The 12708-nt window shown below is 40.3% G+C and overlaps 1 protein-coding gene across 2 annotated transcripts in view; it reads left to right on the top strand.

Moving 5' to 3' along the window:
• The first annotated feature begins 323 nt into the window (after window positions 1-323).
• The window catches only part of LOC132883484 (lutropin-choriogonadotropic hormone receptor-like), a 32894-nt gene continuing 20509 nt past the window's right edge, over window positions 324-12708 (top strand). For both annotated transcript variants that reach the window (XM_060917163.1, XM_060917162.1), the window contains exons 1-2: window positions 324-583; window positions 698-769. In XM_060917163.1, the coding sequence (XP_060773146.1) occupies window positions 354-583; window positions 698-769 (302 nt within the window). In that variant the 5' untranslated portion in view covers window positions 324-353. The remainder of the gene's footprint in view (window positions 584-697; window positions 770-12708) is intronic.

The following is a 12708-nucleotide window of genomic DNA, read 5'->3' as shown; positions in this document are numbered from 1 at the left end:
TGATGAGTAAACTTGTGCTTTCTTTCTTTAAAACACTCTTTATGTAATATATAAAAAATACAGTATATGTGGGTCACTCAGGTGACATTCCCAGGCTGAAAATCATCCCCCTGTTGTTCGGGACAAAAATAAAAGCAGAATTGCTGATGCAGGTGAATGAAGAAATGACTGGCCGTGCTGTCTGTCCTGATGGAGGGGTTTGGAAAGGGAAAGGTGCTGTGGCGGAGTGATGACGCAGGCGCACTGAGACGCACCGAGGGGGAGTTTCAGGTGAACAATCTGGCAACCCCATGTGGGCGGCCCGGTAAAGAAGTGAGCCGGGGATTTCTGACCCGGGAGAGCGGAGCAGCTGGATGGACAGATTTCTATGTCGAGTGAGAAGGAAGCAGGTCAGGCTGAAGAGGAGGATTATGGTGTCACTGTGCTCGGTGGCGGTGCTGCTGCTGCTGGCAGTAGTGATGATGCGCGTGAGCCGCGGGGGAACCTTCACCTGCCCGCCGGTGTGCAGGTGCACCGCAGACACACTGGGCTGCACCGGGGAAACCGAGAGCAGAGCCCGGGGAACATCCTCCACTACCGACCTGTATGTCCATCATCATCATTACCAAAGTTTCAAGAAGTTTCATCGGGTGCCAAAACTTTTGCTTATTTGCGTCTTTTTATTATTATTTAATTTATTTAATTTTTTTTTTTGCAGAAGATTAGCACATCTGCCTTTGACAGAAGTACAAAGTGGAACTTTTCAAGGTCTCATCAACGTGTCCAGAATGTGAGTTGAGTTTTAAACAAATGAGCTATATTTAATTATCTTATTGATTTCATTTTAACTATGGGATCAAATAATAATAATAATAATAATAATAAAAACTTTAAGGCATGGAAAATATTGTGGGACTAGAAAAATAACCTCTTGTATCTTTCATATGTGGTCATAAATAAATAGGGGTTGGCGATATGTCGGAAATATATCACAATATTTAGAGACGATACATGATATGTAAAGATTTGCTAACTGTTTGCCAGCAAAACAGTAATGTTGCAATTTTTTATAAGAAAGAGAGTGATGGTACTTTTGCATTATGTCTAAAATTTCAAAATAATTTGTAAAAAAAAAAATCAACATAGAAAACCAGATCAGGTCCTTCTGTGGTTTGTAAACGTTATTTCTAACAGTCAAAGTACCTTCCCACGCCATGTGGCGGCGCCGATCTCCGTTTCCGTAGCCCTTGGCCTCTCGCCTATTCCATAGCTAGGGTTACAGTGGGGGGCTAGTCCTCTGGTAACCATGAAAGTTTGACTCCCCACTCACATCTGTATTGCCAGACGGCATTTTTATGATGGTCTTTGGTATGACCCAACTGCTAATAGAACTCGCGAGCGAGAGGTGGACACGCTAACCACTAGGCCAACTCGCAGTACATTTCTAACATTAAAACATCTCATTCCACATTCAGTCACACATTCAGTGTCTGATGTTCTAATAAGCTCCACTCTTCTGGCAAAGCTTTCCACAGGATTTTGGCACCCTGCTGTGGGGATTTGTGTTCATTCAGGTACAAGAGCACATGTAATGATGTTGAGTGAGCAGGTCTGGGGTGCAGTCAGTGTTCCAGTTTATCCCAAAGGTGTTCAGTGGGGTTGGGTTCAGTCACGGCTCCGGGCAGGACACTCGAGTTCTTCCATTCCAATCTTCACACACCATGTCTACATGGAGCTCGTTTTGTGTGCATTGTGATCAGCGTAACAGGTTTGGGCCTGTTCGTTCCAGTGAAGGGAAATTGTAAGACATTCAGTACAGCTGTGTGCTTCCAATTTGGTGGCAATGATTTAAGGAACAACCACATCTGGGTGTGGTGGTCAGGTGTCCACAAACTTTTGGACATGCAGTGTATGTTAAAATAATAATAATGTGAAATGAAAGGTGCAGCCAGACAACAAGACCTCATGTAAATATGACAAGGAGAACATTTACTGTATATTTTATGGGGTTTTTTTTTTTTGTATTTTACTAAACACTCCTGTGATGTTGAACAGTTTTAATAATATAGTTATTATTAGGAGAGGGGTTTTTTTATACCATCGATATCTTATTCCAATTTCCACAATGTCTTGCACAATATTTTAAACTTGGACATTTTTATGTTTTATGAATATGATGATAAACTTATTGAGTCTTGTGTGGCAATGTTTTTAGAAAGCAACTGTATTTCAAAACTTTTTTATTAATATCTATACATGCATGTTTTCATTATTTTTGATTGCTTGTCATTCTCTCTGGAAAAAAAAGGGATTAAACTGTACCAAAAATGTCCGGGTTGCTGGCGTGGTTCCCTCAAGCACATACCTTTTGTACCTCCAGATTTTACCTGGAAAGATAATCCATCCATTATCAGTAACCACTTATCTTTGCGGGCAAACTGGAGCCTATCCCAGCTGACTATGGGCGAGAGGCAGGGTACACCCTGGACAAGTTGCCAGATCATTGCAGGTCTGACACATAGAGACAAACAACCATTCACACTCACATTCACACCTACGGTCAATTTAGAGCCACCAATTAGCCTAACCTGCATGTCTTTGGACTGTGGGGGAAACCAGAGCACCCGGAGGAAACCCACACAGACACGGGGAGAACATGTAAACTCCACACAGAAAGGCCCTTGTCAGCCAATGGGCTCGAACTCAGGACCTTCTTGCTGTGAGGCAACAGTGCTAACCACTATACCACTGTGCCACTGGTGCACGTGTTTGTCCTTTTTAAATACCTCCCCAATGATGTAGCTTAAGTTTTTCTTCAAAGTGCATTATATCCAGGTTGAAGATACATTACCAAAGAATACGCAAACTTTGCCATTAATTGTATTAAATATTTTTGAGATTTTACACACAAAAAAACACAAAAGGATGCTTATATTCACATATTCCAGCGTTAATTGTCTTTATTTGAAGTTTAAGAAAGTCTGGCCCCAGCATTTCCAACACTGTATATGGTTAACATGTGGTGATACTCTCGAGGACAGATTGTTTTGTTCAGGACATCCACACTGATAGATAGAGAAGTGCTGAGTCGTACACTAAAATTACAAATGTTTGCTTTATTGAAACCCTCTATTTCTTAATCATTACTCATGTTTGGAAGCTTGTGTTCAAATCTAACCTGTCCTGCCTATAATCCGTTCCTAGAGATTGTATATAGACAGATCTCCATGTTCTGTGAGCACTTTCATGGATAAAGTCCAAGCTATTTGAAATTCTTCGAGACCGCTTATAAATTAAATGCATCTTCATCATAGTGGACGGTGGAACTATTCCATGACTGCAATATACCCGAGAAAAGCACAATAAATCACTGTAAAGTACAGCCAAGTCCTGTGAAACAGCACGTGATAAATCACTGGACAGAATCTACATATAAAGACAGAACCTTTTCATGGCGCCACCAAGTGCTACTTGGTGGGAAAAAAAACAAGTTCTCAAGTGACAAGATAAAGAAATCAGCTTGTGAAAATCATAATAGATTGAGGAGAGTACCTACACAATATACAGTGTGCTTGATAATTATTGGCACCCCTTGTAAAGATTAGTAAAAAGGTTTAAAAAATTCACCTTTTGGTGAATTCGCTTCACCTCACACTGAAAAAAAATGAGGAAAATCCAACCTTTAATTGAAGTACATTTATTCAGAGAAAAACAAATCCCTCATCAAGAAATAACTGTAAACATTTCTTTTACAAATCGTTCCCTCCTCAACACATTTTGAAACAGTTAGAAGCACATAGGCTGATCAAAGCTTGGTGAGATCATAAAATAGCACTTTAAGGCTACAAAATCTTTTTTTTTTTAAACACAGCTGTTGTTTTGCGTCAAGTTCTCCAAGGATTTTCAGTGGGCTGGTGAAAAGAAAAAGATGCTTGGATTGGACCATTTGTTCTCATATTTTTCATCATTTTTGTTGTCTTGTTGCACTTCTCCATGTTTATTTACTTGGTCTTGGTTTTGTCTTAGCTTGTATTCATCCTCTTTTTGGGACTAAATTGCCTGGAGGACCTAATAATATGAACAACTTCTCAGTGGTCATCTGAAAAGAGAGAGAGAGAGAGAGAGAGAGATGATAGTCCAAAATAAAAATTCTAAAAAACTAATCCTGTAACAAAACAACAATCCAAAACATACAGCAAAATAGTTTGAAAGGACGCTTTGCCATGACCCTCTTGACTTTAACACTGTTGGAATTGCAACATGTCAAGAGGAATGTGGGGGCTGAATTTAGAACTGAAAAGATCCAGAAGTTCCTGTAATGTTCAGAGGGTGCAAAAGCGGTTGGAGGTGGTTATAAAAACAAACAGTGGACATACACATGAATACAGATACAGTTGCAAGAAAATGTTTGTGAACCCTTTGGAATTACTAAGGTTTTTCCATTGATTTCTCATCAAATGTGGTCTGATCTTCATCTAACTCAGAATTATAGACAAGCACAAGTTAACTCAACTTAGAACACGCATACAGTGTTAAGCCTCACTCACAACCCGCCGTACGTGCTGCTACAGGCGGTCTACAGTAAAAAAATTTGGCAAAACTGCACTTGAGACTTGTGCAACACTTGCGTGTGTTCAGTGCTATAGAAGGTCGCCGACTGCCCGTGGAGACTTTTGGTCCTGCACATGCAAATTCTATGGGTCTTGCGACAAACCAAGAACGCATACACTACGTACGGGACCTATACTCCTTTTGTACGCCTGAACCAAGTCAGCAGCGCAGCTAGTAGGGGCTTTTTGCGATGACAGTAAGACTCATAAGTGACGCACGGTCATTGTATGAGTGACGTGCCTCAGAAGTACTACACAAGTATTCCACACTTGCTATTTGTGCGGCACGCAAAACAGAAGTACATCTCACTTTCTGCCCCTATGTGTGGTGTGCACGCAGTGCACGCGACCTGCACGCAGTGCACGCGACCTGCACGCAGTGCACGCGACCTGCACGCAGCGCACGTGACCTGCATGCGGCACGAGGGGCAAGACTCTGGGTATATATATTGGGGAGGAACCAAGGAACCGATCATGTAGCATGTAGCATTGTAGAAAGGAAGAAGACCACCACATTTGCTGTTTTTATTTGAGTATATGTTTAATTTAATGTAAATATCAAATAATAAAACATGAGTATAAGGGAATAACGCATTTTATTACACTGTAAAAAATCCCAACTAAATAGCCCAACGGTTTGAGCACTGAAACACACTTTGAGTCCAAGCTACTGTCCTGCTCCTATTCCTGCTGAGTGGTGGGATGGGGTGCCGGGATGTCCTTGTCCTTATCACTGAGCATGGCACAATGGCCTGACAGCGATGATGGGATTGCAATTTCCTCACTTTTGGGCATTGTTAGCTGAAACATACATGAAAATCAGCATATATAATATTAATTACATAAGCATATAGATACTGAAATGAATGTTGAAAGCATGTGTATTTACCTGTGAAAATACCTCTGGCGAGGTGCTGTGCCCTCTGCTGGCTTGAAGCCCTGTCTGTGCAGGGCTCGCCAGTGTTGCTACCATCATCATCAAATTCTTCCTCCTCCTCCCCCTCTGCTGTTTCAGGTTGGGTTGCTTCACTTTTGCTCGCTTCTTCTTGGGTCCCATTTTCTAAACTTTTAAACTGAAAATTTTTAAATTTTTCTCACAAAATATCCAATGTTCTTTAGTCGAAAGACAGATGCAGAATGCTGCAAACATGCTGGTTTTATACCCACTCCTGGCTTGCGTCGCACGCAAGTTATGAATGATTGTAACATGCTAATCACATGCGTCACACATGCTTCACAAGTGCTGCCCGAACTCATAGTGCAGGAAACTGGTAAAATGCAAGTCTCACACACTCCAAACTCACTGAGTACACTGATCACGTGCGTCAGATTTCCATGGGCGAACGGCACAATTTTTCCTATGCCTTGAGGAACTCAGGTGTGCAACCTGTACTTGACAAGTATTTTGCCTATACTCCTCCCCCAAACTTTCACCCGGGTTTACTGGAGTTAGGTGTTTCATTTAAGGAGATTAGATTGGAAGTGTGGGTTGTATGGATTCTTTAGAACTGTGGGTTATTCTCAAGAATCCTATCAACTTTCACGAGACTTTAGATAACACATTATAGAGATCCACAAAGCTGGAAGAGGCTACAAAAGCATTTCTAAAGACCTGGGTGTCATAAGATAAATGTATACAATTGGAGGAAATTCAGGACTGTTGCTACTCTACCTCGGAGGAGGCATCCTGCAAAGAGCATACCAAGAGCACAACAGGCAATCCTGAAAAAAGTGAAGAAGAACCGACAGGTAACCGGAGAAGGCCTGCAGAAGACTCTACAAGTCTTCGTCCATGTATGCACGATCAGAAAAGTGTGGAAATGTATCCGAATGGTGTTAATAGAAGGAAACCATGAAGGAAAACACTTCTGTCTAAAAAAAATATATTGTGGCACGTCTCAAGTTTGTCCAAAAACCACCAGGTGTTCCACAATGCTTCTGGAAAATGTTCTATGGACAAATGAGAAAAAAGGTAAACATTTTGGCAAAAATGCACAATGCTGTGTTTGAAGGAAAAAGAAAAAGGCACTGCATACCAACACCAAAATCTCATCCCTCATCAACTGTAAAGCATGGTGTAGGGTGCGTCATGGTTTGGAGCCGCTCTGCTGCCTCAGGTCCTGGACACCTTCGAATCATTGTGGGAGCAATGAATTCAAAACTGTGTCAACACATATTAGAGGAAAATGTCAAGACAACAATACATAACTTCAAGCTGAAGAGAGGCTGGATGATGCAACAAGACAGTGACCCAAAGCATACAAGTATATCACGAAAAAATGGCTGAAAAAGATGAAAATTCATATTTTGGAAAGTCCAAATCAGAGTCCTGACCTGAACCCAATTGAGATGCTGTGGAATGATCTGAAGACAAGACAGCTCAAAACTACTGAAGAACTGAGACAGTTGTGTATGGACGAATGATCCGAAATTCCTCGTCAATCATTGCGCAAATGTTTTTATTAAAGACACACACAACAGATTTTTAACAAGGACCGACACTACAGATGTTTAACAAGGACCGAAACTACAGATGTTTAACAAGGACTGACACTACTGATGTTTAACAAGGACCTACGCTACAGATGTTTAATAAGGACAGACATTACTGATGTTTAATGAGGACTGACGCAACAGATGTTTAACAAGGACGAATGCTAAAGACATTTAATAAGGACCTATGCTACAGACGTTTAATAAGGACCAATGCGACAGACGTTTAATAAGGACCTACGGTACAGGCGTTTAAAAAGGACCAATGCGGCAGATGTTTAATAAGGACCGACGCAACAGACATTTAATAAGGACCTACGCTACTAATGTTTAATAAGGACAGATGCGACAGACATTTAATAAGGACCTACGCTACAGACGTTTAATAAGGACTGACACGACAGACGTTTAATAAGGACCTACGCTACAGACATTTAATAGGGACTGACACGACAGACATTTAATAAGGACCTACGCTACTGATGTTTAAAAAGGACCGAGGACCTATGCGACAGACGTTTAATAAGGACCGACGCAGCAGACGTTTAATAAGGCCCGATGCTACAGATGTTTAATAAGGACCGATGCGACAGACGTTTAATAAGGACCTATACTCCAGACGTTTAATAAGGACCGACACAACAGACATTTAATAAGGACCTATGCTACTGATGTATAAAAAGGAACGATGTGACAGACGTTCAATAAGGACCAATGCGACAGACGTTTAATAAGGACTGACACGACAGACATTTAATAAGGACCTATGCTACAGACGTTTAATAAGGACTAACACGACAGACGTTTAATAGGGACCTACGCTCCTGATGTTTAAAAAGGACCGATGCTACAGATGTTTAAAAGGACCTATGCTACAGACATTTAATAAGGACTGACGTGACAGACATTTAATAAGGACCTATGCTACAGACGCTTAAAAAGGATCTATGCTACGAATGTTTAAAAAGGACCGATGTGACAGACGTTTAATAAGGACCGACACGACAGACATTTCATAAGGACCTCTGCTACAGACGCTTAATAAGGACCGACGTGACAGACGTTTGATAAGGACCTATGCTGCTGATGTTTAAAAAGGACCGATACTCCAGACGTTTAATAAGGACTGATGTAAAAGACATTTAATAAGGACCTACAATACTGATGTTTAAAAAGGACCAATGCTCCAGATGTTTAATAAGGACTGACACGGCAGACGTTTAATAAGGACCTATGCTACTGATGTTTAAAAAGGACCGATGCGGCAGACGTTTAATAAGGACCGATGCGACAGAAATTTCATAAGGACCTATGCTACATATGTTTAATAAGGACTGACGCAACAGAACATAAGGACCTATGTTACAGATGTTTAAAAAGGACCGATGCGACTGATGTTTAAAAAGGACGTATGCTACAGACGTTTAAAAAGGACCTATGCAACAGACGTTTAATAAGGACCAACGTGACAGACATTTAATAAGGACCTACGCTACTGATGTTTTAAAAGGACCGATGCTACAGACATTTAATAAAGACCTATGCTACAGACGTTTCATAAGGACCTATGTTACAGACGTTTAATAAGGACTGACGCGACGGACGTTTGAAAAGGACTGATGCAACAGACATTTCATAAGGACCTACCCTACTGATGTTTACAAAGGGCCGATGTGACTGATCTTTAAAAAGGACATATGCTACAGATGTTTAATAAGGACCTATGTGACAGACGTTTAATAAGGACCTATGCTACTGATGTTTAAGAAGGACCTATGCTACAGACATTTAATAAGGACCTGTGCTACAGACGTTTAATAAGGACTGACGCGACGGATGTTTAAAAAGGACCGATGCGACGGACGTTTAATAAGGACCGATGCGACAGACGTTTAATAAGGACTGACGCAACATGTTTAATAAGGATTTATGCTACAGTTGTTTAAAAAGGACTGATGCAACAGACGTTTAATAAGGACCGACGTGACAGATGTTTAATAAGGACCTATGCTACTGATGTTTAAGAAGGACCTATGCTACAGATATTTAATAAGGACCTATGCGACAGACGTTTAATAAGGACCGACATGACAGATGTTTAATAAGGATCTACGCTACAGATGTTTAAAAAGGACTGATGCAACAGATGTTTAATAAGGACCGACACGACAGATGTTTAAGGAAGACCTATACTACAGACATTTAATAAGGACCTATGCTACAGACGTTTAATAAGGACCTATGTTACAGATGTTTAATAAGGACTGACGCGACGGACGTTTAAAAAGGACCGATGCAACAGATGTTTAATAAGGACCAATGCTACAGATGTTTAATAAGGACCGATGCGACAGACGTTTAATAAGGGCCTATGCGGCAGACGTTTAATAAGGACCGACGTGACATGTTTAATAAGGACTTATGCTACAGACATTTAATAAGGACTGATGCGACAGACGTTTAATAAGGACCGACGCGACAGATGTTTAATTAGGACCTATGCGACTGATGTTTAAGAAGGACCTATGCTACAGACATTTAATAAGGACTGATGTGACAGACGTTTAATAAGGATCTACGCTACAGACGTTTAAAAAGGACTGATGCAACAGACATTTAATAAGGACCGATGCTACTGATGTTTAATTAGGACCTATGCTACTGATGTTTAAGAAGGACCTATGCTACAGATATTTAATAAGGACCTATACTACAGACGTTTAATAAGGACCTATGTTACAGACATTTAATAAGGACTGACGCAACGGATGTTTAAAAAGGACCAACGCGACAGACATTTAATAAGGACTGATACAACAGACGTTTAATAAGGAACGATGCTACAGACATTTAATAAGGACCGACGCAACAGATATTTCATAAGGACCTATGCAACAGACGTTTAATAAGGACCTATGTTACAGACATTTAATAAGGACTGACGCAACGGATGTTTAAAAAGGACCAACGCGACAGACATTTAATAAGGACTGATACAACAGACGTTTAATAAGGACCGATGCGACAGACATTTAATAAGGACCGACGCAACAGACATTTCATAAGGACCTATGCTACTGATGTTTAAGAAGGACCTATGCTACAGACATTTAATATGGACCTATGCTACAGACGTTTAATAAGGACCTATGTTACAGACGTTTAATAAGGACTGATGTGACTGATGTTTAAGAAGGACCTATGCTACAGACCAGAGGTGGGGACTTGAGACTTGGGGACTTGGACTCGAGTCACTGTTTTCATGACTTGTGACTTGACTTGACAAAACATGAAAATACTTGAGACTTGACTCGGACTTGGAAGTTTAAGACTCGGGACTTGACTTGACTTGACACACGATGACTTGAGTGACTTGAGTGTTATTTACATCATGTTTTTATTGTGAAAATAAAATGTAATATGCACATACTTCAGTAATTTTGATTGCACTGCCGTTGCGTTGTCACCGCCCTGTCCATCAGGCACGCTCTCTGCGTGGGCTATATACCACGCCCCAACGATGTGTTCACAGATTTCACATCATATCATCATGTCAGGCTACCAGGCCGCCAAAACAATGGTTTGAATGACTACAATTTAGAGAGCACAACTCTGTAACTGAACAGGTGCATTGGATATTTCCCAGTGAGGTAATTTAAAAAGTCTCTGGGTAATTGTTCAAGGAAAGATGAATCCCGCACACTGTCCTTTCCGTATTGTTCCCGAAATGTTGCACTTGTGGTAAGGAGGACAGTGCATTAGCCACGACCGAAATGTTGTGAGCAAAGTTCCTGTGGAAAGGAATGCATGGGATGCATATTTCATTTAACATTTATTTTCGTAACAATCTATTATAGCGGGAACCAAGACTCCCGCGCCAAAGTCGTTCTATATGTGGGCAATTCCATGTAAATGTCAACCTCACCATGCAAAAATAAAGCAACATGTAATGCATCAAAACCACTCCCAGAGATATCACCTAGGCCTGTATTTTACAGATGTGAATAAGTTGAACCAATTTGTAACCAACCTAATATGTCACTGTCAGTCTTTCTTTCTTATAATGTAAAACCCAAGCTAAAATCAACTTTGATCATGTACAATTCTATATCATTGCCACAAGCCACAGAAATGTATGCTAAAATCCACAAAACAGCAAAACAATAGCCATCCTAAATATTATTTAAGAACTTTGATAGTTTTAGCTGATATTTAGAGAGTTTTTCAAAGGGTTATGGTGGTTAAATTGCTGATTTTCTAAACATATGCCATGTCTATTTCAGACGCGTCACATCCATAACGGAATTATGTCACATCCATAACGCTGATTTTTTCTTCCTAGATTCTGCTTGAAATAGAAAATATTTTAAACAAAGACTTTTTTTATTTTCAGCTAAGACTCCTTTATTAAATGCATGCCTGCATTTGGATATTATGTTTGCAATTTCACAGAGTTTGATGAATATGTGTAGTCACCCTGGAAATGGGGTATTTTTTCTGTCACATCCATAACGCATGTCTTTTTTGGCATTTTCTAGAGTTCTAAATGTACTATGGGAATTCTTTTTTTCCCATGACTTCTCCAATATGAGAGGTCTTAAAAATATACAACAAATTTTAAAATACTGGAAAGGAATAAAAATTAACTAGGTCAGTTGTTGCCATTTTGAGTCCAAATGTCACATCCATAACGCTGGAATTGCTCATGTCCCCGCTCCGCACAGGCTGAGGCAGCCTCGGAGAGGGAGAGAGCGAGAGAGCGCTTTTGCACACACCTCTGTAGCTTGTCATATGGGGTAAGATGATGTCACTTTTGCACGGGCGAACAGGTCTTCTTTTTGAGACCTAAATTATGTCTGACACATTTCTCTATCCTTTGGGTTTTTTTTTTTTTACTGGTGCAAACATACATCGAAGTCACTTCAGGTTTCTCCACGTGTATCTTATTAATAATAATCATCTCATCTCACGTAATTAGAGATTGGAGGAGCTCATGCCCCTGTTAACCCAAGGTGTCGTCCTACCCTCTTTTAACTACGCACATAACAGAATGCCAATTCTCTGTTTATTTTTCTTGTTGGCTGATGACAATGTGAGAAACTTAGTTGGCTTTCAATCTTGCAATCAATTTTGCCATCAATAAATAACTTTGTGACATTATTACTGTTTTGTTTTATTCCATGATGTATTTTACAGAACATGAGTATTTAAAATGCAAATATTTAACAGGTTGGGCACACGTGCCAGGGATGTTTACTGACATTTACTTATGTATTGCCTTTTCAATGTATTAAATTCATATTCTGCTGCTAAAATTATGCCAATACGCCTATGGTGACTTGACTTGGACTTGACTTATTATAGGACTTGACTTGACTTGACTTGACATAGCCTGTGACTTGACTTGACTTGACTTGACTTGCCCAAGACAAAAAAGACTTGGGACTTACTTGGGACTTGAAGGTTAAGACTTGAGACTTACTTGAGACTTGCACATGTGTGACTTGGTCCCATCTCTGCTACAGACGTTTAATAAGGACCTATGTCACAGACATTTAATAAGGACTGACGTGACAGACGTTTAAAAAGGACCGATGCGACAGACGTTTAATAAGGACCTATGCGA

Source organism: Neoarius graeffei, chromosome 3 (assembly GCF_027579695.1).
Source record: "Neoarius graeffei isolate fNeoGra1 chromosome 3, fNeoGra1.pri, whole genome shotgun sequence".
In the NCBI taxonomy this organism is placed as follows: domain Eukaryota; kingdom Metazoa; phylum Chordata; class Actinopteri; order Siluriformes; family Ariidae; genus Neoarius; species Neoarius graeffei.
The sequence above is the reverse complement of the archived record's forward strand: the minus strand, read 5'-3'. Positions and strand labels throughout refer to the sequence as shown.